The sequence below is a fragment of the Terrapene carolina genome, unplaced genomic scaffold (assembly GCF_002925995.2).
Source record: "Terrapene carolina triunguis isolate 2854851 unplaced genomic scaffold, T_m_triunguis-2.0 Scaffold111, whole genome shotgun sequence".
NCBI lineage: Eukaryota > Metazoa > Chordata > Testudines > Emydidae > Terrapene > Terrapene triunguis.
Genome location: NW_020664462.1, coordinates 1,538,487 through 1,562,534, shown reverse-complemented (window position 1 = coordinate 1,562,534; position 24,048 = coordinate 1,538,487). Strand labels below are relative to the sequence as shown.

At 51.5% G+C, this 24,048-nt stretch overlaps 1 protein-coding gene and 6 non-coding genes across 9 annotated transcripts in view; all 7 read left to right on the top strand.

The window, feature by feature from the left end:
* The window catches only part of TBRG4 (transforming growth factor beta regulator 4), a 27,119-nt gene extending 3,783 nt beyond the window's left edge, over positions 1–23,336 (top strand). For 2 of the 3 annotated variants that reach the window (XM_024193806.3, XM_024193805.3), the window contains exons 3-11: positions 3,455–3,778; positions 6,374–6,545; positions 9,734–9,891; positions 10,519–10,629; positions 12,603–12,747; positions 14,908–15,153; positions 16,233–16,344; positions 17,750–17,864; positions 23,042–23,336. In XM_024193806.3, coding sequence (XP_024049574.2) covers positions 3,455–3,778; positions 6,374–6,545; positions 9,734–9,891; positions 10,519–10,629; positions 12,603–12,747; positions 14,908–15,153; positions 16,233–16,344; positions 17,750–17,864; positions 23,042–23,143 — 1,485 coding nt within the window. In that variant the 3' untranslated portion in view covers positions 23,144–23,336. Of the gene's footprint in view, positions 1–3,454; positions 3,779–6,373; positions 6,546–9,733; positions 9,892–10,518; positions 10,630–12,602; positions 12,748–14,907; positions 15,154–16,232; positions 16,349–17,749; positions 17,865–23,041 lie in introns of those variants that run through there. The other variant, XM_029911629.1, reaches the window with a different exon arrangement.
* LOC112102503 lies at positions 202–339 on the top strand. Its single transcript, XR_002907750.1, has one exon. It is a non-coding gene; the product is annotated as a small nucleolar RNA SNORA5 (small nucleolar RNA).
* LOC112102498 lies at positions 4,916–5,056 on the top strand. The gene has a single exon (XR_002907745.2). It is a non-coding gene; the product is annotated as a small nucleolar RNA SNORA5 (small nucleolar RNA).
* On the top strand, positions 9,333–9,462 carry LOC112102499. The gene has a single exon (XR_002907746.2). It is a non-coding gene; the product is annotated as a small nucleolar RNA SNORA5 (small nucleolar RNA).
* On the top strand, positions 13,952–14,089 carry LOC112102504. The gene has a single exon (XR_002907751.1). It is a non-coding gene; the product is annotated as a small nucleolar RNA SNORA5 (small nucleolar RNA).
* Positions 15,751–15,888, top strand: LOC112102505. The gene has a single exon (XR_002907752.1). It is a non-coding gene; the product is annotated as a small nucleolar RNA SNORA5 (small nucleolar RNA).
* On the top strand, positions 21,778–21,915 carry LOC112102507. Its single transcript, XR_002907753.1, has one exon. It is a non-coding gene; the product is annotated as a small nucleolar RNA SNORA5 (small nucleolar RNA).
* Positions 23,337–24,048: the final 712 nt, after the last annotated feature.

The following is a 24,048-nucleotide window of genomic DNA, read 5'->3' as shown; positions in this document are numbered from 1 at the left end:
CCCCCCAACACCCAGCCTTCTGCCCTGCACCTCCACACCCCCCCCAGACTTAGAGAGAGACCTTCTAAAAAACGGTAACATGTATTACCGGCACGCGAAACCTTTAATTAAAGTGAATAAATGAAGACTCGGCACACCACTTCTGAAAGGTTGCCTACCCCTGCGTTACATTATGTTCTCCACTACCTATTCTTAAACTACAGCAGCCTTGTCAAATTCAGTACTGTCCTTGTCTGTGGTCAGTACTGGCCCAGCTGGCTGCCACAGCAACATCTGTAGTTCATGGGCCCCATTTCTCTGTTACTGGACCCTGGGGATAAAAGAATGCTACAGACACCTGGTATAGATCAGTAGAAATACTGCAGCATCTCACCCTAAGAGCATGCCTATATGGGAATGTTAACTTGGATTAGTTTGTTTACTCTACGTGTACCAAATTGGTGCACTTAGATCTGGAGAAGGGTAAACAGTGGGGTGGCAAAATTTGCAGACGATACAAAACTACTCAAGATAGTTAAGTCCCAAGCAGACTGCGAAGAGCTACAAAAGGATCACACAAAACTGGGTGACTGGGCAACAAAATGGCAGATGAAATTCAATGTTGATAAATGCAAAGTAATGCACATTGGAAAACATAATCCCAACTATACATATAAAATGATGGGGTCTAAATTAGGTGTTACCACTCAAGAAAGAGATCTTGGAGTCATTGTGGATAGTTCTCTGGAAACATCCACTCAATGTGCAGCGGCAGTCAAAAAAGTGAGGAGAATGTTGGGAATCATTAAGAAAGGGATAGATAATAAGACAGAAAATATCATATTGCCTCTTTATAAATCCATGGTACACCCACATCCTGTATACTGCATGCAGATGTGGTCGCCCCATCTGAAAAAAGATATATTGAAATTGGAAAAGGTTCAGAAAGGGGCAACAAAAATGATTAGGGATATGGAATTGCTGCCATATGAGGAGAGATTAATGAGACTGGGACTTTTCAGCTTGGAAAAGAGACGACTACAGGGGGATATGATAGAGGTCTATAAAATCATGACTGGTGTGGAGAAAGTAAATATGGAAGTCAAGTATCAGGGGGTAGCCGTGTTAGTCTGTATCTACAAAAACAACAAGGAGTCTGGTGGCACCTTAAAGACTAACAGATTTATTTGGGCATAAGCTTTCGTGAGTAAAAACCTCACTTCTTCGGATGCATAGAAGAAGTGAGGTTTTTACTCACGAAAGCTTATGCCCAAATAAATCTGTTAGTCTTTAAGGTGCCCCCAGACTCCTTGTTGTTAAATATGGAAGTGTTATTTACTCTCGTAACACAAGAACTCGGGGTCACCAAATCAAATTAATAGGCAGCAGGTTTAAAACAAAAGAAAGTATTTTTTCACACAACGCACAGTCAACCTGTGGAACTCCTTGTTGTGAAGGCCAAGACTATAACAGGGTTAAAAAAAGAACTAGATAAGTTCATGGAGGATAGGTCCATTAATGGCTATCAGCGAGGATGGGCAGGGATGGTGTCCCTAGCCTCTGTTTGCCAGAAGCTCAGAATGGACGACAGGGGATGGATCACTTGATGGATCACCTGTTCTGTTCATTTTTTCTGGGGCACCTGGCATTGGCCACTGTCGGAAGACAGGATACTGGGTTAGATGAACCTTTGGTCTGACCTAGTATGGCCGGTCTTATGTAAATTAACTGAGTGGCATTCACACTACTTTGTTATGCCACACAGCTCTGTGCTACCCACTACTGGTATCAATAAGTGCCACACCTAGCTGTGTGCCAGCATTTAAATAAGGATCTGGTCGAGATAACCATGGAGCAATGGAAGCCACACAGACAGATCCACAGGCAGGCTGATCCAGGTGTGAAGCAGTGCACTGTGGGACGGCAGTGGGAGGATTGCCTGAAGCGGAATAGTTAAGAATTTGTCCACACGAACCTTAAAGCAAATAAACTTACTGCAGTGAGGAGTTAACTTCTCTTCCAAAGAAGATTAATTGCTGCCAACTATGATACTAAATAACTTGATTTAAAAAAAAGTTGAGTGTGGGCACAAGACACTCTAATGCAAACAAACTAAAGTTAAGCTGATGTAAGACCCCATGTAGACAAGCCCTGAGATATCAAAAGACAGGCAGGATTGGACCAGGCCAGCAGTTGGACAGAAGTCTCTCAATAGAATTCGGTATCAAGGTGCTGCAGGAAATGGTGTTGGTGATTTGTATTGAAAGACTGAATGGGGCACGAGACTGAGAGTGGGAATACTGAGATACTGTTCCTGGCTTGCCAATGACCTGTGTGATCTTTGGTAGGTCATGATCTGTTTCTTCAGCTGCCTAATGGGTGATACTTGTTTACAGAACGTTTGCAAACCACTCTGAGATCTCTAAGAATTACTATTCTACAGTGGTGATCATCACCCTGAGTCATTGAATCAGTGTCAAGGGGTGGCTCTGAGAGGCTGCTGTGCTACTAAAAAACGCCAAGTTTCTGACAAGTTGTAAGACTGAAGTCTTGATTATTACAATGTCTGTGGTACCATTTGCCAGAGCACTGGTAGAGCACCCTGGCCAAATTCTATCTGAGTCATTACATTCTACTTCCCTTGATTCCGCTTCAAGCTGAGAAGTGATTCTTCCCTTTCCTTAAACTGTTTTGTACTGTTGTTAAATAGCTGTCATGTTCCACCCCAGAGGTAGCTGCAATTTGCTGATATTTCCTTTGTTTTCCGCACAACCCGTGGGGATTCTTCAGCATGAAAAGTGCTTTAGAATCTAGAGTATCATCCGTGGAACTTTGGACTTCCGTTTTTTTTTTCTTCCAGCTGCCTATTGGCAGTTCCAGTGAGAAAAGCTTAATTTGACCCCATGGCCCAGCAGTGATAGCCCTACGCTGCCCTGTACGTGACCTAGGTCATTGGATCCTGCACATATAGTCAAGATCTGGAAGCATAAGAACGATGGCCTTGCAGCCGCTTCATCATCAGTTTCTCCTTGGAGAAGAGCTGCAAGTGCCCTGTGCCTTTGGAATCATGAGGCAGTTGTGGAATGTACACAGGCAGGGGGAGGGGGAGTTTGGTCTGAACATAGAGGAAAAAGAGAGATGTTGACTGACACTAAAGGCAATGAAAGCTCAGCCCTGGGAAAACTAGAGCACCACTGCTCTGTCTCCAGACCAGGGCTGAACATAGCAGCTGCTCATGCTGCTGGGAAACCTGCAGGCTGTGGCTGAAGTTAAAGGGGCAGTGAATGTGGAGTGTAGACACGGGAGCACTAAAACCACTCTTTGGGGGGTGCCTTCCTCTGGAGCGTCTGGCATTTGCCAATGCTGGATGATTGATCCCATCTGATAAATCCTCTAGTCTCTAACTCCACTTCTTGCTCTGTTACAGCCTCCTTTGTGCCTAACAACATTCCCATATTTCCTCTTTGCTGCCTAGATTTCCCGGGTCAGGAATGGCTCTTTGTTGCCCCTCTTGAAGAGCCTCGACCTTCTGGGGCTGGAGAGGAATAAGAGGGAGCTGAGATCAGTGAAGCAGGAGGTGCGCTGGCGGTTGAGACGCTTGGACTTCAGGCAGATTGTTTCCCTGGCAGAGTATGTGGGAGCCAGCAAGCAGGCGGAGGATCAGAATGAGCTGCTGAGCGACATGGTGAAGCACCTGGAGCTGCGCTGGACGGAGATTGGGGACACGAGAGCTGTGGTGGCACTGATGGTGAAGGTCGGGCACCTCTCGCAGACCCTGATGGACCGGCTGGAGGACAAGGTATAGGCAGCAGCTCAGACATGCTTGGGTCTCCTGCAGGGTGGATTGATTTAAATAAATCCTTTTAAATCTCCAATTTTATCATGATTTAAATCAGCAAGCAGGAAGCCTTGATTTAAATCAGCAATTTTAATTGTGCTTTCTAGTTATTTTCATTGGCTAGTAATCATTGAAACATGTTGATTTGCAACTAAATACGGCCTCTACACCAAATTTGGTGCTGCTTTTTGTTAACCAGGAGGATAAACTGTATCTATACACAGATATTGAACCAGATACAGCTTAACTTACATGTATTTAGATTCTTAATTTTTACATTTATTACATGAGAATGATGAATGATGCATTTCTCACTTCCTAGATGATTAATTTTTTTACTTGCAGTTTGTGTCAAGCTGTATCGGATGGAAAGTCAAATTTAATTGCAAATGCACAAAAACAGAACTTTACATGTTTTATTTAAATAAACTACCTTAAATGTGCTGGATACATAAGGAAAAAGTTTAGCAAAATTAGGGGTGTCAAGTGATTTAAAAAATCTACTCACAAATAAACGCTCGTAGGCATTTATACAGCACGTCAGGCATCCGTGGCAGCATATTCCTTCAGGGGCCTCCTAGGTTTTTTTGATGTGGAATGTTTTCCCACCACCATCCCCATCATTTTTTTTTTTAAGCAATGATCCTGAATATGACAAGCCAAATGACCCACAGATCTGGTCTGAGGTTAAGGAGAGAACTGTTGTGGTTTACTTTACATTTTACTGAAATGGCTCCATAGTGAGACTCTGTAGAGAGCCTGCCTCACCCCCAGGGCCAGGCTCCACTGAGATCTGAGCACAGAGTTGCAGAATCTGCTCATTGTGGGGGCAGGCTGCCCTGAGACTCCCCCCCGCTTTAAATTATCACAGATGGGGAGAAAAGGAATGTTACCTTAGTTCCCTTTCCATTCCTCTCTCCTTCCAGTTCAGCCTGGTTCTGAATCAGATGGCTCGTGAATCACAGCTTTGCAGGCCTGCGCCCGTGGATTAGCTCATTGTTCCGGTGCTTACTAGATGTCCTTCAGGCACGTGATGTGGGCTGGGGAAACGCTCCCCAGGTTGAAACCACCAATGAGATCTCTAGGTGGTTGTTTGACTGCAGCTATGTCAAATTCAGTACTCCGCCTTCTCCATGGTGGGTACTGGCCCAAAGAGCTGCCACAGAAACATCTGTAGTTCATGGGCCCCATGTCTCTCTCTTTCTGGACCCTGGGGATAAATATTTGCTACAGACATTGGTACATGCTAATAAAAATACCACAGTTTAGACTGGTTGGGTTGGGATCTTGCCAGATAGCAAATTAAACACAGTGGGGTAAGGTTAGTAATTGGTGAGATTCCAAGGGAAACACCAGGAAATGGTGTTAGTGATTCACTAGGGGACACTCTTTCCCCTGTGTCAGTACTCACTTTGCTGGTGCATTGGTTTAGATGCTCAGATCCCATGGGACTGAGCCCAGCATAAACCCTTAAAGTTAGAGTGCTGTTGTCTTTTGGATGAAATGTAAACATATATGCTCAGCGTTTAAAGCCGGAAGGAACCGTTCGATCATCTAGTCTCCTCTCCTGCATAGGAAAGGTCTTTTTTTTTTTTTTTTAAGGCTCCAGAGGCAATCCAAGTAACGACAGGCCCGTAAACCTAACCTTAGTACCAGGCAAATTGGTTGAAACTGAATTAAAGAACAGAATTATCAGACATGATTTGTTGATAGAGATAGATGAACTCGATTTGTTGGGGAGGAGTCAAAATGGCTTTTGTAAAATCATGCATCACCAATCTATTAGAATTGTTTGAGGGGGATCAACAAACAGGGACAAGGGTGATCCAGTGGATATAGTGTACTTAGACTTTCAGAGTGCCTTTGACAAGGTCTCTCCCAAAAGGCTCTTAAGCAAACTAAGTAGTCCTGGGATAAGAGGGAAGGTCTTCTCAGTAACTGGTTAACAGACAGAAAGCAAAGGGTAGGAATAAATAGTCAGGCTCCCCCAGGGATTAGCCAAGATGGTCAGGGATGCAACCCCATGCCCTGGGTGTCCCTAAGCCTCGGACTGATGCTGGGACTGGGCAACAGGACGGATAATTGCCTTGTTCTGTTCATTCCCTCTGAAGCATCTGGCATTGGCCACTGTCGGAAGAGAGGATACAAGGCTAAATGGACCATTCCCAGTATGGCCGTTCTTGTGTTCATAAATTTCACCCAGTTGCTCCTGTATTGAGTCCATACTAGCCACTTGTGGTTGTAATAGGTCCCATAGTATTTTTTGCAATAGTAATCAGTGTAGCACTGATACCCTGACCACATTCAGTCAGAAGTAATTACATTCTGCCTCCTTTAATTCTCCCCTCTGGATACAATGGTTTTCACATCATATCTCATACTGTTTATTACTGTGATCTGCTATGTTCTGCTCCAGAGATGGCTGCATTTCAGTGCTGGATGATCTTTGAGAGGGTGTTTTGTACGATACTTTGAAATGTGCCAGATATGTAAGTGATTAATCGTGTAAATAGTTTTATCCCACTTTTACTCTCTATGCTTAATGTCTGTTGGCAGGCTTTGGAATTAGCCGAGCAATTCACTGCTGAGGACATTCGGAAAGTGGCATTAGCTTTAGCGCTCCAGAAGCGGCGCTCTGTCCCCCTGCTCCGGGCCATTTCCTACCATCTGGTTCAGAAGCACTTTACCCTCAGCACTAGCATTCTGGTGGACTTGGCCTTTGCATATGGTAAGTGAGTCCAGCCATCCCCTGAACTACTCAGTCAAGTATCACACCAGCAGAGTCCAGTGCAGCACAGTCATTGCGTTGAACTAGGACTTTAGGACATCACTACCATGATGATGCCGTCCTGGCTGAGAGTTCTAAGCTCATACATTCAAATACAAATAACTTGACCCAGTGGGTTGAAATCTCTCTTGACCCAGCTCTGGGGAGGTAACTGTTGAGTTATTTGGTACCTCTAATACACACCTGCAATGGAATTGATTTTGTCAGTTACAACGTAGCCTTTACCAGCGCACTCAGCTTTTGCATTCTGTTCTATTTAGTTTCTTATCATGCTCATCACCCTTGTATCAGAGCACCTTCCAATAGTGCATTAAGCGTCACCATCCACACCTACCACAGACTTCTAGCAACAAAGGCTTTCATAGAAAACTACTTAAACCCGCACAGTTTGAAAGAGAACTTCTCTGAGCACACAGTAGGGAGCCAGAAATTCCCATATTTGAATCCCAGCTCTGCAGCGGATTCCCTCTGTCACCAAAGGCAAGTCATTTAACCTATGTGCCTCAGTTTCCCCACCCGCAAAAGGTGTAAGTCTTACTATCTGCCTGTTTCAACAGGTCAGAAGTGCTGTGGTTGTGGGATTGGCAACGAACTGGATTGTCCAGATGGAATTGGGCGTAAAGGGGTGATGTCACAAAATTATTTGATCTCTCCCCATTGGAGTATTAGTTCAGGAATATTTGTAAAGTGATACTATTTTATCCAGTGGCTAATATACTACATAGTACAGTAGGTCTCTGCCTGTGCTCTTGGATGTGGTGGGCCAATGTATTTCAGTCTTAACTTGGATATCTCTGTTTGCAAGCTACAGAGTAGATCAGAGTTTTCTGATCCATCACAAGAATGGACCTAGTCATAGTTTGCTTACGTATAAACAACATTAATTTGAGCAGAAAGTAACACACCCATTGGCATAATAATGGGTGTCTTAGTTCTCTGGCCTCTCCTTGCTGGCTAATGGTTTCTGCAGACATTTTGCCTCTCATCCTCTGCAGGACATCACAAATGCTGCTTTCTTGTTGGTAACAGTCCAGACAAATGGGCAGTGTATCCTCCTACCAGGTAAAACTGTGACACGAACCCCTCTATAAACAGGCTGATTCCAGCTGAGCAGTCCACTTCATTGTCTGTCTTGCACGTGACCAACTGGCTGAACTAGACCAACTGACTAGTCCTAGATGGGGTGGTTATACTCTAAAAAGCGACAGTAGAAATGGCATTCAGAGCATTCCCTGCTTCTCTCAGTGAGTCTGAACTAGATCATCTCGCCTGTAATTCGGGTGATGAACCATTGGAACAAACTACCAAGGGAGGTGGTGGAGTCTCCATCTCTTGATGTCTTCAGATCTACACTGGATGCATTTCTGGAAGATGCTTTAGTCCAACACAAGTTACTGGGCTCAGTACAGGGGGATTGGGTTGAAATTCTCTGGCCTGTGTTATACTGGAGGTCAGACTGGGTGATTGATTAGTCCCTTCTGGCCTTAACATCAATGAGGAATTGAACAAATACAATACCTTTATTGACTGCCAGCCCCAGAACTCCTACAGTCTTAGAGTCTTACTGGACTCTTGTTGGTTCGTGCATTTTCATGGAAATTCTGCCATTAGAATGTAGTTAGATAACGGTTCTGTTGGCGTGAGCCAGAAGAGAGTCCTGCTCGCCCTCCCAGAGCTGCGGTGGTTCTGCAGAGATAACAGATGTCGCTTAGGTACGACTCAAACTCCTGGAGCAGATCTGTTCAGTAATTAGGTACCAGTTTGCCACCCTGACCATAACTGAACTTAAGTTCTTTTCCAAACTTTTTAACTCGGCAGGATTCAGTGATTCAATATTACTCTGATGGACTTTCACAGGTTTTTCTTCGCCCCTCCCTGTCTTCTGGAGAGCTCTCCTGGCCTATCTGACACTGTTTCACTTCCCTTGGTATTGTCTGTTTCTGGGGATTTTTGCCCACAACACTCCTCACCTATGATGGTGGTTCTTTAGCTCCCTGTTTTCTGTAGCATCCATCACCCAAAGTCCTGATTTTGTTTTCGGATACAGCTTAGTATTAACTTCAAGCTTGCAGCGAATTTATTCCTGAGCCAAGACAAGCTCCTTTGTGTGTTAAGAACGTTGTTTGGATTTAATGAAGAATTTAAAATGAGTACCATCCCTCGGTGCAGAGCTGTAGGGACACGCACCCACTGGCATGGGAATATCTGGAGCTCTGCATTCTGAAATGGTGCACGTGGGTTTGTTTATATGATTAGGAAGGCAAATAAATGAACATGCTAGCACTTTGATCTCAAATTATTTTCATCTTGCAGACACTTGAAGTACATTGAGAACAGCCTTGGGGAAATAGAATATTATCTCTATTACGCACTTGGTGCAACTGAGGCCCCAAAAGGTTAAATGATATGCCAGAGAGGGAATCAGAGAAAGCTGAGCTAGCAACTGCAAAGTTCCTGCCTCCTGGCCCTTGTCACCACACCTCTTCCCACTAGTACTGCGATTTGATTACATCAGCATCAGTGTAACAGTGCTGCTTGATCGTTTCAAACACAAGGGCCCCATGCGCCTATCTGGGGCTGTCTGTCTGACTCTCCCCTTGGAAGTTTCACCTGGTGGGCTGGCTCAGCATTCATGTGGATATCATGAGTACTTCTATGGGATTTATGCTGCCCCTTGGTATTAGCTAATGAGCCTACAGTCAGACTAGCATCAGATGTGAAGCACTCTGCAGCCTTTTCAAATGCAGTGCTCTCTTCCTCAGTGATGGGTACTGGCCCAAATAGCTGCCACAAAAGCGCCTGTTGTTCATGCCGTGTCTGTCTAGAGACGGGGGATAAAAATCTCCTCCAGACACCCAGCACAGGCCAGCATCATTAGTCTGCATCCCTTCTCAGCACTGCTTGGTGATTGTAGTTGCAGCTAAGATCTGATTTAGAGATGGGAAGGGAACAGCATTCACACAGAGCCTCTTCCTCTCCAGGAATACGGCTTGATGCTTTTGCTCGGTTTCCCCCTGTGCCTTACCCCCCAGACGTCCCGCTCCCCCCGTTGCACTGCTCCCACTAGTGCTTCGGAGCTCCTGGCTGACTCCTCCTCAGCAGCTGCTGATTTCTTCTGCCTCTTTAAGGAAAGCTGAATTTCCACCAGACCCAGGTCTTCCAGAAGATGGCATCAGATCTGCACGCCCGCGTGCCCGAGATGGCTCCTGGCGACGTGATGCGCTGCATTAAGTCCTTCGCTTACCTCAAGTGGCTCAACCTACCCCTCTTCGAGGCCTTCGCTCAGGTGAGGAGACTTGAGTGGGGGAAGGAAAGGGGGAAACAGCCATTGTTGGGCCCCTCTGCCTCAGTTTCCCCAGCTGTAAGATAGGGTAACAATGCTGAGATGTATTTGTAAAGTCTAGAAAGTCTGAGCACTATGGTACCAAGCTGATGCCTTGCTCAGTGGTAGCGCACGCAGCTCTTTGACTTGGCTGTAAAAATGGCTCAAATGGCTCTTCTATATCGGAGGTCACCGTGTGGGGCACATCATAGCTGGCTCGCTGCAGACGGCTGCCTGGTGTGGCAGCAGCTAACGCTGAGGGGATCATTGGGGGGAGCCCCGGACTGCTTGGCAACTAACCCCGGCTCAGCTCCAACTAACCTGTCTGTGCCTCCGTTTCCTCATCTGACAGCTGGGGTATTCTGCCTATCTCGGTTTATGCTCACACCCCCGTATCTTTATGCTCCTTCAATATAGTGCTGGATGCTAATACAAAGTCCTTGACAGGTCGATAGGAGCCATTTGGCTTATTTCCGCCCTGCGTCATCAGGGCAGCGCTGTCCGTGGGTTGGATGTTGTAAGCGTCCGTGTCAGTGTTTGCTTTGGAGCAGTTTGGGTCCACACTTACCGCTTTCCCTCTCTGCTTTCCAGTTTACCCTGGACAATGCCGACAGATTCACCATACTGAATCTGTGCAACGTCATCCTGTCTTTCGCCCGCCTGAACTTCCAGCCCAGCTGCAGCGAGAACTTCTATAACATGGTAACGTTTCTCCCCCCCCCCCCCCCGTCACGCCCTCAGGCTACATCAGAACCAGAGCCAGGTCTGCCAAGGCTGCAGATCTCCTGAAGACGTCTGAGCTTGCAGACTTAGGGGTGTCCAGAAGATCTCCAGCTCTGACTTCTGTAGGAAACAGGACAGCCATGCCATAGCCCCGCAGTCACACACCCATTTCCCAGAACACATGTATGATCTACAGTCTGTCCAAACCCGGGGGGCACCGCAGGTCGTCTCGAGTAAGTGCTCACGTTGCTCAGTGAAGTCCTTGGAACTGAGCTCTTGCGAACAGGAAGCAGGGCATCCCAGCAGGGCCTGGCACTCGCTCCTCCTGCTGTACTCGCTCCTCCTGCTGCGTATGTCAGTGTGCCAGGCTCAGTGTTTTCAGTCAAGCATTGACTTGGAGGTCCCACGCTATGGATGATGTGATAGGGTAAAACAATTGTCAGGAAAGGGTTACGGGCAAACCTGCCTGTCATAGGACTGGGCCAGGGATTTAAAGGAAGGGTGTGTCTGACTGGGGACTGAGAGAGGCAAGATCATTAAACCACTCGGTAGCAAAGCTGCTGCCTCAACACAGCCCCTCCTGGCTGGATGTGGCATTGCAGCACCTTCGCCTCAGTTTCCCCCACTGTCCTTTGGCCTGCTCTGGCCACAGGCTTAACTGTCTCTGTACCATCTGCTGAGCTGTCAGATACCAAAGTGACCACTTCCCTGGAGCCAAAGTGCAGAGATGGTCTGAGGTCTGTAGTTCCAGGAGTTGTCCTCAGGTCTGTTCCGCTCCCCCACTCCCTTCCATATTCACTTACCAGCCTCTGGGGCCTCTGCTTGGTCTCCATGGGGCCACTCACCCTTACGGGGTCTCTCCAGGGCCAGGGGGAGGCACAGTGTCAGGGCAGTGCCTGGGACAGCTTGCCTTGCCGCCCCATGCCTGTTGTGTGCATTGATCGAGGGCCCCGGTCTGCAGGGTTGTCACGGACACCAGAATTAGAAGACCTCTCTAAAGAGGCAGTTCATTAAGCCATAAACTACCAACTTTGGCTTATTAAAAATGCGTTAAGGTCTGTTGTAAAGAGGATGCTGACCACCAAAGGCAGGACAAGACGTAAATGGGCTTAATCTGCAACAAGGCAGATACTTTCTCGCTCTGAGGATAGTTAAGCTCTGGACTAACATCCAGGGGAGGTTGTGGAATCCCTGTCAGTAGAGGTTTTGAGAACAGGCTGGACGAACGCCTGTCAGGGGTGGGCTAGTTTACTTGGTCCTGCCTCAGTGCAGAGGGCTGAACTAAATGACCTCTTGAGGTCCCTCCCAGCCCTTCATTTCTGGGAATCTATGAAAGCCTCTGCCTACAAAACCTCAGTATAATGGTAAGAGGCCCTGCAGTGGTGGAGCTGCCTGGCTGCTTGCTGCGGACCCAGAGGGACATCCTGTCAGCACAACTGATCCAGGTGTTCTCAGGAGGATGATGACGCTTGGCACCCCACTGTGGCCGGGGAGGGCATGCAAGGCTTCTCATCCCGGTCATTCCTGGGTGAAGGCCGTGTTCTTCACGCATATGGCTTTGAAGCATCCCACGGTCCTCGGTGCTGTCTGGTCCATGAAAAACGGAGTGATCCGGTTGTAGTGAGTTTGTGGCCTTTCAGAGAGCAGCAAGCGTACAATGCCTCTGTAGTAGCAACCCTACAATAACAAACCCTAGAGAGCATGTACCATTCAGAGAGAGTCTTGCTGGGCAACCCACTTCCACATTTCCGAAGAACCAAAATGAGAAAAATCCCTTGACTGCAAATACCCCGTCTGCTGGGAGAAGTGTTTCTCTAGCTACGATGTCTCTCATTAGCTGTGCTCAGGCCAAGCCACCCAGGTATCGGTCCAGTGGCCTCTGAATTCCTGGCAGAGCTAGGAAGAGCCAGCCCAGGAAACCCATCTGACAGCTTGTGACTTTCCTTCCCCAGGTCCATGAGAAGCTTGGTGACCAACTGGGCAGCCTGAACCCGCACCTGCTGACAGACCTGGTGTGGTCACTGTGCGTGCTGCAGCAGGCGAAAACTCCCTACCTGCAAAGCGTGCTGGCCCCACAGTTTTATAGCCAGCTTCTAGGTAAATGTAGATGTGTCAAGGACGTGGGGTGTGCCTGCATCTGCCAGTTGGGATGGAGAGAGGGGGGGGGCTTTTAAGACATAGGAGATCCTGAGAGCTCAAGGGAATGGGAATATTGCACTTTTGTCCTCCAGGTTGTCAGTTCCCCTCTGGCCCAGGTGACTGTCATTGCCCATCCCATTAGGGGTGAGATGAATGTAGTCTCAGTTCCATTGCCAACGGATGTCATGTCAGAAATCCACCACCAGGTGGCCCCGTTGTAACAGTCTCAGCAGAGAGGTGAAGGATTGACTGAGGGATGGTATCTCAGTCTCCTCTCCCCACAGGCTGGGCCGCATATGGGGAGCTGGCCTCACTGCTGCCTGTTATAACCCCCAGGACAGTCCTAAAGTGGCTGGAAGAGAGTCCTAGGGATTCCACTTCTTTGGGAAGCACATCAAAGCGCTGATGGCTTCTGCACAGCAATAATTCAGCAGCCAGGCCATGGGGCATGGGGCTGTGGCTAACCCAGCAGCACTAGCTCCTGATCTCTGCTGGGCATTCGCGTTTGGGTTTGTGGGTGTGATGGGGAGCGGGGTGGAAGTGACTGTGATGCTCATAGACTTTAAGGTCAGAAGGGACCATTATGATCATCTAGTCTGACCTCCTGCACAATGCAGGCCACAGAATCTCACCGACCCACTTCTGTAACAAACCCCTAACCTATGTCTGAGTTATTGAAGTCCTCAAATCGTGGTTTAAAGACCTCAAGGTGTAGAGAATCCTCCAGCAAGTGACCGTGCCCCACGCTCATGAAAATGAAGCGCCAATAGCACTGGCTTCGGTGTGTCCTCTCCACAGTGATCTGCCAGTGGGCATCTCTGCTGATCTACAGCCCTGGGCTACTCCAGTCCTGGCCCCACATCGCCCTTCTGATGCACTGTATCTGCCCCCCTTGCTGTCCCAGCCCTGGGCACACTGGTGCTGTGTATTTCCTGATGTGGGTAACTCTTCACCAAGAAGTGGTTTGATGCCACCAGCCTTGGATTTTTGACTTGTCCTGGACGCTGGAGTCTGAGCACAGCTCTAGAATGTTAAAAGGCTAGTTTGCTGCTCTGTCCTGCACTCCCCCACCCATTCCCGCTGAATCCTAAAGTCTGGGAAGGACGTATGTGAACAGCAGCTGTCCGGTCCACCCAAGAACTCTGCAGCTTCCCCCTCCCCCTGCAGCCATGTCAAATTCAGTACTTGTCTTCTCCATGGTGGGTACTGGCCCAGCCGGCTGCCACAGCAACACCTGTAGTTCATGGGCCCCATGTCCCGCTCATTGGACCCTGGGGATAAAACCGTGCTACAGACACCCAGCCTCTGAGGTTTGCAAAGCTGCTCTGGTGGGGAGGGAATGAGCTTTGTTCTGCTGGCTCAGCAATCTGAAAGGCCCCAGCCCCTCTTAGCATGAGTACACCACAGAGGGGATTGGCAATGGCCTCTACTTAGAACAGCCGCTTCCGGAGTCTGCCACAGGGGGCGTCTGTCTAGCAGGGTGATGTCCTTTGAGTGATGCTGCCTGTGGGGGCGGGGGGTTCCCGTGTGGTGCTGGCTCTGCTGCTAGAGATGGGCACGCTCCCTCCTGGAGTAACTATGGCCGGGCATGCTCGGGTCTGTGTGCTCACGTCTCTGTAGCACAGAGCTTCTCCTGACGTGGAGACTCATGGGGCAGTGATAACACTTGTGCCATACCAGTGCCACCAAATCTCATCTGGCATGGGGCTCTTACCCCACACGCCTCAAGGACCCTGTGCCGGGCAGAGTGCATGTCCCTTACTCGCGCTCCTGGGGGTTCTCTCTCAAAGCCCGTCTCACAGGCTTGGTGCTGCCAAAGCTGCAACTGCCCAGTTGCTGGAGATCGGGCGCGAGGTGCAGCGGGGGGTAGGTGCCCCTGCTGGGTCACTGAGTGCAGTCCCTGCTGTCGCAGGCAAGCCCCAGCGTATAATCCCACTCGTCACTGTGGGCCCTGCAGGATCGGGTTCCGAGTGGCAGATGTGGGGCTAGAGCCCACCAGCCCTGACTCCTGCTATGAAGTGGACCGAGTTGAACTTCTAGGAGATCTGAGTGGCTGAGCCCTCAGTCCAGGCCCCTCCTCTGGGCCGGGTCTCCATTGCTGCCCTTCTTACCCAACAGCCGACCGGACGCCCAGAGGACAGAACTACAGGCTCAAACTGATGCATATCAACGCTGCCGCCAGGCTGGAGTCCCCGGGCTACCAGGGGCCCTTCCTTCCGCCAGATGCCCTGAGTGCCCCGGAGCCGCCAGGGGACAGGAAGGCCACTCCACTACAGAGCAGCCTGCAGGAGGTGCTGAACGGGGTGGCCAAATACGAGGTTAACAGGCGGTTCAACGTACACACCATTTATGGCTGGCAGCTCGGTGAGTGTGTTCTTGGGACCCGAGCCCAAGGCTGCGGTGACTTCAGTGCTAATGAACTGGGCAGCCGCTGCGTTGTCCAGAGGGCACATGGCGTGTAACTCCTCTCTCCTGACATTCACCTACTGCGTGGCAGTCCTGATGCAGCCCCCCTTCCCCCCCCCCGTTACCCCACTGATCCATCACCTGCTAGTGCACCTTCCTCCTGACCCCCAGCACCCTCTGCTATTCCAATCCTGAGCAGAGACAGCTAATGGTGCCAGATGGTTTTGGCTTGGTGATGGGTACTAAGAGGAGGCCCTCAGTGCACGTGACCTTTCTACCCCCTGCCTACAGGGGCGACAGGCTCTGTCCTGCCGTGCTCCCCAGCTCCATGGCTCGGGATCACTGGTGGTTTGTTAGCAGTGGGTGGAACACACTGTGTCTCAGCCACATGCCTGACTGTCTCGAAGAAGCGACAAGGCACATGGAAAATTGTCTCCCCTCTGGGTCGGCCAGACCAGTCCCTACCTCGGGGAGGAAACGCCCCATCCTCCCGTACCGCTGTGTGAACAGCAGCTGTCAGGTCCACCCAAGAACTCTGCAGCTTCCCCCTCCCCCTGCAGCCATGTCAAATTCAGTACTTGTCTTCTCCATGGTGGGTACTGGCCCAGCCGGCTGCCACAGCAACACCTGTAGTTCATGGGCCCCACGTCCTGCTCATTGGACCCTGGGGATAAAAACATGCTACAAACACCTGCCATGAGCTAGGAGAGGGGCTGCTGGGTGTGGCTGCAGCTCCCCGCCATCCACACAGAGCATAAGACACAGTGGAATGGCCCTGCTGGACCCACTGCCGTTGGCTAGCAAATCAAAGCCAAAATGCAGGTCTGTCCAGGGTAGGTTGGTAGCAAGGCAGGTGTTCGGTGATGGGCTCTGCTGGCTAGTTAGTGTCACCCTCTCACTGGTGAGCCGATGGGCCTAGGCAAGGCTTTGTGCATCGTCAGATCTCCCTGGGGATGTGGCCCGATAGGACGACTGATGCTAATCAGGAGCCAGACAGGACTCAGGAGTCCCTGTGGCTTCCCCTCTCTCCTCTGTAGACGCTGAGATGATGCTGAACAGCGACAATCAGCCTCTCCCCATAAAGGACTTTGCTGCCCCCCACCTGCTCCAGTCAGAAGGGACAAAAACCGCGCCCCATGGCACCAGCAGGTGAGTGCCAGAGATCAGGCCCGGTTGCTACCATGTAGGCCAGGATGAAGGGGTCTAAGTCCGCCCCAGCCCTGTGGGAGTGAGGGGGGGAAGGCTGCTGTGTGCGCGCGCTCAGGATGAGGTGAGATGTTTCTGCGTTTGCAGTAGTGAAAGCAAAACAGGTGCATTAACTCCCTGGCAGCTCCTGGCACAGACCCACTGCCAGCAATGACTGCATCATGACCACTGAAATTCGGGCAAAGGGAGCTGGGGGTGGGAGCAGAGTCTGGGAACATCAGAGCTGCTGGTGCAGAAGCTGCCTGGCTCCTCTGAGTACCCTCCCTACCTCTCCCTCCTCCCTAGAAGTCCCCACAGACACACAGGATACAAGCCAATCGGGATAACCAGCATCTTCATCTGAAAGTTCCCTTACCCAGCCACTGGGAAAGAAGTTCAGCTGGGGATCCTGGGGGGACCCATAGCCCTTTCCCCGGCTCAGGCTGGAATGAGTGTTCCCCCTGGTCATGTCCACACTCAGCCCAAGCAGCTGTGAGCAGAACCACTAGCCTCCCTTGTTAGGGAAGTGGGGGGGGGGGTAGAGGGCGGGGGCTGTATGAGAAGGTGCTGATGCTAATTGGGCAGCGCAGGCTCCCTAGCCAGCAAGGCCCCTTTCTTTCTCCTTATTAACCTGCTTGGGCCTTCAAGGTTTAGCGCCCCAGGGCTCGGCAACAGCATGGATGCTGAGTCGAACTTACGAAGCACTACTCCAGTCAGTAGTGGCTGGCTCGATCTGGGTCTCGTGCCAGGGGGAGCCATGTCCACATCAATCTGCCACTGTAACTGGCCCCTCAACAGAGCCCGTGGGGACTAAACTGCCCTCTTGCATTGTTGCTGGACTTACTCTGTGGTTAAATTATTCTAGCACCTTTCCCCAGCATTCATATTCACTCCCACGTCAAACAAATCACAGGGCTGAGTCATCTCCTGGGCATAGCGCTTGTGGCTATAAATGCTCAGACAAGGGCCCTCTGATCTCCTGCCTCAGGACCTGAACTAATCTCTCCGACCCTGACCCCTGGCATTGCTGCTCCTGACCCCAAACGTGCAGCCCTGAACAACTGTGGTGCTCCTGTTACTGTCCTCTGAAGCGTTCGGTATTGGTGACCGCTGCACGCAGGATAATGGACGCCAGTCGGTGGGCCGGAGGTCTGCTCCAGCATGCCACTGCTTGTGCCCTGTCCGATCCAGAGCAGTCAGCAATCGCAGCTGGGTAGAGCGGCTCCTCTTAGCATTGCTTGTTCCTTCGGAGCAAGTGTCCTGCCTGCTGAGCCCAGGGTACACAGCGCTCTAGGTGGTGAGAGATTTGAGCTTGCGCCTGCTCCTGACTCAGTCAACCCCGTTCCCTCTGTGTGCGTCTCTCTCACAGGATCGCTTTCCTGGGGTGGGAGTTCCCAAACTTCAGCAGCAGAAGCAAGGACCTGCTGGGCCGCTTCGTCATGGCCCGACGACACGTGCAAGCCGCCGGGTTCTTGATCGTGGATGTGAGTAGCCAGCGAGGGCCGATGCCTTCTCCCCCTGCTCCCAATATCAGAGTGAACGGGGGCTCGACCTCCATTCCCCGACAGCTGTCAGACAGCACAGCATGCACCTTAGTGGTGTACGGGAGCCCAATAAACATGGCCGGGAGCCCTTCCAGTCTCCCTCTCCCCTTGGGAGGAATGTGGCCTCGCTCAGTGATCCAAATTCATTGCACAAGTTACCTGAAAGACAGCAGCCGAAACCATCACTGGGCCTGAGGGACTGATCTGAAGGGGGACTATGAGCTGGATACAGAAAAGACCTGGCCTCAGAGCTGGCTACGGGGACAAAGGTTGACAGAATGAGCACGAAGGGGTGGGATTATTTAGGGTGGTGCAGGAGAGGTCAGTCTAATGCAGTGAGATGAGATGAAGGCCAGAACTTCCCGCCAGGGAGATCTGGGGACTAGTTTTCCCAGGCAAACAGGGAGGAGCTGCAAACTGGAGTAGCCAGAGCCCAGTGACTGGGCTGTAGGGAGTCATCCTGCACGTGGTGACTAAGGAAGGGGCTATATGGCCTCGTGGGTCTCTTTCTGTAACTGATATTAAAGTGGTCCCCAGATCAGCAGTAGGGGCCGACATCCAAAGGGGAGCAGCCCTGCTGTTGGTCTGTGCTGCACCTCTGGGGAGATGTGACCGTACCTAGCTCCGTCGAACGCTTTGCCTTGGCCAGTTTTTATCAAATGTCCAATTTAAGGGGCCTTCAAGGGGCCTTTTCCCAGGAAGTGCTGAGCACCCACCCTTGAAGAGTGAAGTCCCTGCAGGGGGTTTCCAGTTGGTCACACAAAAATCACCGTCACTTGAAAGTTACCCCGCTCCCCCCCCACACACACACACACACACACGTTTCCAAGCGGTAGTGGATCTTGGGGACCCCCTGTTCTGAGCAGGTTCAAGGAGGTGCTTTGGCTCAGCTTGGGGGCAGGTGGTTAAAGGGTCCCACATTTTGACTAGAAGGCTCTGCTGCGGAGGTGCTTGCGTGAGGTCCGGCGTGTGTCTCTGGTGCTGGGTGTTCTGCAGCTGCTGTTGGTTTGAAGACACTTTCATAGCCATAATCAACGGTGAGGCTGCCTCTGGCCCCAGCAGCTGGGACTCCATTAATTTCAGTGTAGCGAGAGCGTACGGAGGAGGGGCAGAGCTCTGAGCATACAGCCTTAAACATAGCCTGTCAAGGCAACCAGAGGGATGGGTGGGGCACCCAGTGCTGTCTTCGCCCCTGTGTGCCCAGAGAGATGGTCTGTAGGTCACCTGGGCTCCAGCCCCCGGGGGTCAGCAAACAATCCTCTCGGGGCCACCCATTGTTCTAGACCCCAAAGATGGGAGAGTGGCGGGGACGACAGTGAAGTGAAATGTCAGCCCTGCCTCTTCATGCCCATTGATCCATCTGCTTGCGGACCAGCCATTCATTATTTAGCCTCCTGTGGCTTGTACTGAAGGACGGTGGCTGGCAGCACCCCTCTCTGGAGAGGACAGGGGTAAACTTCCCAGCAAAGAGGTTGGAAGCAGAGGGGCGCTGTTGCTTGCCGTGTTCGAATGAGGCTGAATGCTGGGGCGTTGCCTTTGTAACTCTGGCCGGCAGGGGTTGCTGGGCATCAGCCGTGGGCCTGGGCGTGAGGAAGCTGTTCGGGGATTTGTGTATTGATTGGGCACAGCGGAGGTGCCAGGTGCCTTAGAACTGGGGTCCTGGTCCCTGGCTAGAACATCTAGTCTATAAACCACACTTACCCGAGAGCCCATCAAAATAGCTGGCCCTTGATCAGCCTTGTCTGGGAGCCAGGAACGCCACGGGCCTAACCCTGGCGCTGACCTTCTCTCCCTCGGTGCGGTTGGGCGAGTCGCTGGCTCGCTCCGCTTTGGGCCTTGTTTCCACGTGCGTTTTCAGTCTCCAGTGCAGCTGCACTACTAGTGCAAACCCCAGTGCAGACATACCGCGCTGCTGTCAGCCATGGCCTAATCCGGGACGCTACATCTGCCTCTTATCCAAATGGTGGCTGATAACCCCCCAGGAATCAACGCCTCTGCACAGTGGGACTGCTCCTGTCTCCTGGGCTGTTGTGTGACTTAGCGCGGGGTTTACCATCCTCCAGTGCTATCTGAATACAAGGTATTACTGTGTCTGTGAACCAGACATTAGCCTGTTCCCGCTTTCTCTGCAGACTCGTTCCTGCCCCCCCCCCCCCCCCCCTTGTCAAACCTCCCCAGTTCTGGCTCCCCTGAGCTATATCTAGAGGGGGAATCCGACCAAGCTGTAATGTTTTCTCCCGGTGTAAATGACTAGATCCCTTTCCCAGGGACGGCTCTCGTCCCCACACTTCCAGTGCAGCTGGAGGTGAAAGCTGCTGATCCAAAAGCAGAGACAATAGGATTCTGTTTTTTCAATACCTTTCTACCTCGGTGCCTGTCTGGCCCCAGCACTCGGGTGTCCCGGTGCTCCTCGGTCATTGTTTATTCTCTCTGCCACGGGGGGGGCAGCAAAGCTTATAGAGACAGCGATTTAAGGCCAGAAGGGACCATACTGATCATTGAGTCTGAGCTGCTGCAGAACCCAGGCCAGGGAGTCTCCACCCCAGTGGGCAGCTGAGGCACATGGACTAAGGGACTTGCCCAGGGCTCTGGAAAAGTCTGTGGCACAACCGGGAACTGGAGTCCCAGCCCAGTGCCTTTCCCCACTGCTGCTCCATGGACCGCAGTCCGCAGCCCACACTTGGGAAAGCAGTAAGTGCTGCGGAAGCCAGCACTCTGAGGCTTGTTAGTAACTGCAGCCTCCCTGGGCCCGCCAGCCACCTTCACTTGCTACTAAAGCCAGTACAATAGACCATATCCCAGAGCAAGCAAGTGCAGAGTCAGCTTCAGTTCCAGTTTGTGGCCAATATCTACAGCCTGAGGCAGGACCTGATCTGAAGCTAGTGACAAAATTCCCCCTGACTCTAGCTGTGCTGCCTTGGGGCCCTGGTTTCCTTGATGGATCTATAGACCAGTGACTTACATTCTGCACAGTATGTGTCATCCCCACCTGGCCTTTGGCTACACATTCCACGCGCTCCACGCGGCTGCAAGCTTAAATATCCCTCTTTGCCAAGCATCTCTTCTTTCCTCATTTCTGAATCCGTGTTTTGTCTGCCTCTCACGCCCTGCTTGTGGGGAAGGGATAATAAAGTGGGTGGGTGAAGAGACGAAATAGACCATGCAACATTTGAAATGCCGTGTCTCCAATAAAAAATTAAGCAGTTCCTAATCCTGTGCTCATTAAAGCTCCCGATTCTTCCTGGAGAGTCAGCATCTTAGCTCCTCCGCTTTGGATAGTTGTCTCTCTGATGTTAATTTGGGTGGGGTATTGTATTCATCGCTACTAGCTTTGTAGTGTTGCTGTGCACCCCAGAAGTGGCTGCAGTGATTCCCTATTACCGTTTGCCTATCCATTTAATAATAGTTGGCATTTGGTTGTAGCACTTTGTGCCTCTAAAGTGCTGAAGATTTATAAAGGCCACCTGCAAGTTACCGTTTATACAAACGACTTCAGAGCCTTCAACAGACACAACCTTCAAATGTCAGTGTAAGACGCTGCCCCCACCTGGTGTGGAGAGGTATCTGAAAGGCTCCAGCGTGTCTGATTTGGCAGAGGCTGGCAGCCCCAGAGGCTGGCAGCCCCAGAGGCCCTGCTACCAAACTACTCCGTTAATAAGGCCAGCTGCCAGCAACATTGGTGGAGCTGCCAATGACCTGCCTGCTCGCGCTGCACACTTCCTAAGCTTCTCTTGCACCGTTTTGGCCGGGTCCCGACCAGCAGTAGGCGATGCTCCCATGTGACAGTGATACGGTAACATAGTACCTACACGGGGTAGCCAGGAAATGTCACTTTCAATTAGGGCATTTGCCCTGCAGCCCTGTCAAATTCAGTGCTCACCTCTGCCCTGGTGGGTACTGCCCCGGTCGGCTGCCACAGCAACATCTGTAGTTCATGGGCCCCACATCTCTACCACTGGGTGCTGGGGATAAAAATACGCTACAGCCACCCAGTGCGGGCTGGGAGACAGTATTGATCTTGCTTTGAAATAAGGAAATGTTCCTTCAGCTGCCAGAACCGCGCGGGACTGCCTCACGCGGCAGCTGTTACGGCTGTCTGGTGGCCTGCATGAAAGGAGGTGGGGTGTCTGAGCCCCTTTCCTAGCAAACCCACGTCCGCATTGTAGAAACTACCCGGGACAGCAGCTTCCTCTGTGGCAGTCTTGGCAGAAGGGCCAAGGACAGACTACTCTCCCAGATGGCTGGTGCAGAGCAGAGAGGCTGGACAGAGGCTACCAGTGCACCTGGGTTCTAGTGTCTCCGTCCAACACTCCCCTTATTTTTATTTCTAAGCATTTTTAAAAGCATGTGCTGAAGTGTGTTGCAGCCACGGTGAGTGAGTTTAGCTGGTGCGGCTGCCACCCATTGGAGGGGTCAGATGTGGGGTCACCAGTCCTTGGTGCACTGTCCAGTTATGTGACCGCTGTTGGGATAGGAGATTTTGCAGAGCTGCGGGGTGCTGAGCGCTCTAGATCCTGTCCGCCGGTAGCCCAGGCCAGCCACACAGAAGCTGGTTCCCATCGGGCATTTTGCAGCGCCAGACTGAGGTGGCCAGAGAGCTCTCCCTACCTGGAGTGGGCTGGAGACGCTGGCTGATTGTAACTGCCTCTCAAGGCAGGTTAGGTCCTGCTGGAGTCTCATGCTGAGACTCCCAAGGGCTGTATCTTTGCTCTTGAGGCAGCTAGGGAGGGGGAATCTGTTTTCAGGCTGAGCCTGCCTCCTGTAGCTCCCCCTAGTGCTCTGTGCTAACACCAAACTCCCGGAGGAGAGCCAGGCAGTCTCAGGCCAGCGGGTTTGGGTATGATGGAAGAGTTGTCCCAAGGGCCACTCTGCATCCCTGGCAGTGTCTGGAGGATTCTCTGGCAGGCTTGGGGCTGTGACCCCTTAGACACCCTACTGCAGGGACCACCTTCCTTTTCGGGGCTGGTCAATATCACCTGGCTGATTGCTGATCAGTCCTGCCACTCTCCACCAGGGCCAAGCAACCTGGCTCCCCAGCACTGCCTGGCCCCGAGAGAGATCAGCACGGTTGCCCCAGTGTAAGTCCTGACCCCACTCCCTGCCCTCTTCCGCTGCAGGTCCCCTACTATGAGTTTCTGGAGCTGAAATTGGAGTGGCAGAAGGCAGCCTACCTCAAGGACAAAATGAACAAAGCCATGGGGGCAGAGATGGCTAAGTGATCCCTGCACCTGTCGAACGATGGACTCTAGTGTTCGCATCCGGCATGAGAGAGAGGAGGATTGCCTCAGTCGACCGGAGTGCTGCTGCTGTGAATGGGCGTTGTGCTCCCCAGGGGCGGGGAGGAGGAAGGCAGAGGTGTGGGTAGCGTTGTGTATATAAATATGTATTGGAATAAATTCCCTCTTGTACAGGCCAGTTTGAACAGGGCACCGCTGCCCCACTGCATGTTCACCAGTGAGGGGGCGTGCGTCACAGCCTGCATGCCCAGCTACCTCTCGGGCTGCTCCCCATACATGCAGTGTGCTCATGAAGGGGGTGCATGAGGGTCGCTTTCCAGTCCTTGCACACCAGGAGAGCACAATGGGACCTGGAAGAGCTGTTTAATGAGCTTGCAGGAGGGGCCTGGCGCCATGCGAGCTCCCAGCAAAGGCAAGAGGCTGGTGTGGGTGCTTGTCCCTGGCAGGAGGTGAGCGGGGTTGGTGGGAGCAGCACCACTTCTTGGATCAGAGGCCAAGGGGAGGGACACGCAGACATTGAAGAGCTTCTCTCTTTCCCTTCTGACTGGAGGCTTGTTTGTTTATTCCTGTTCCGCTCGCTGGAGGAGGCTGCCCAGAACCATCTGCCCTCTCAGCGCTGTCTGGGTGACCGTGTAAAATGGAAGCAGAAGCTGCTTGTGGCCTGAGCAGTTCCACTGGTAGCTTCCTTCTACAGCTGGGCTTTCTCCCTTGCTGCTCTCCAGCTCGGGAGGCTTTGGGGGAAGGGGGGGAACACGAGCTCCGACGCAGGCTCTCAGCAGAAGTGAATTTACCTCCTGGGCTGCTGTTAATGGCTTATCCCAGACATTGAGTGTATTACAAGGAGACCTAGAAGCCCCTGGCTGGATTGGAGGCCTATAGCACCTTTC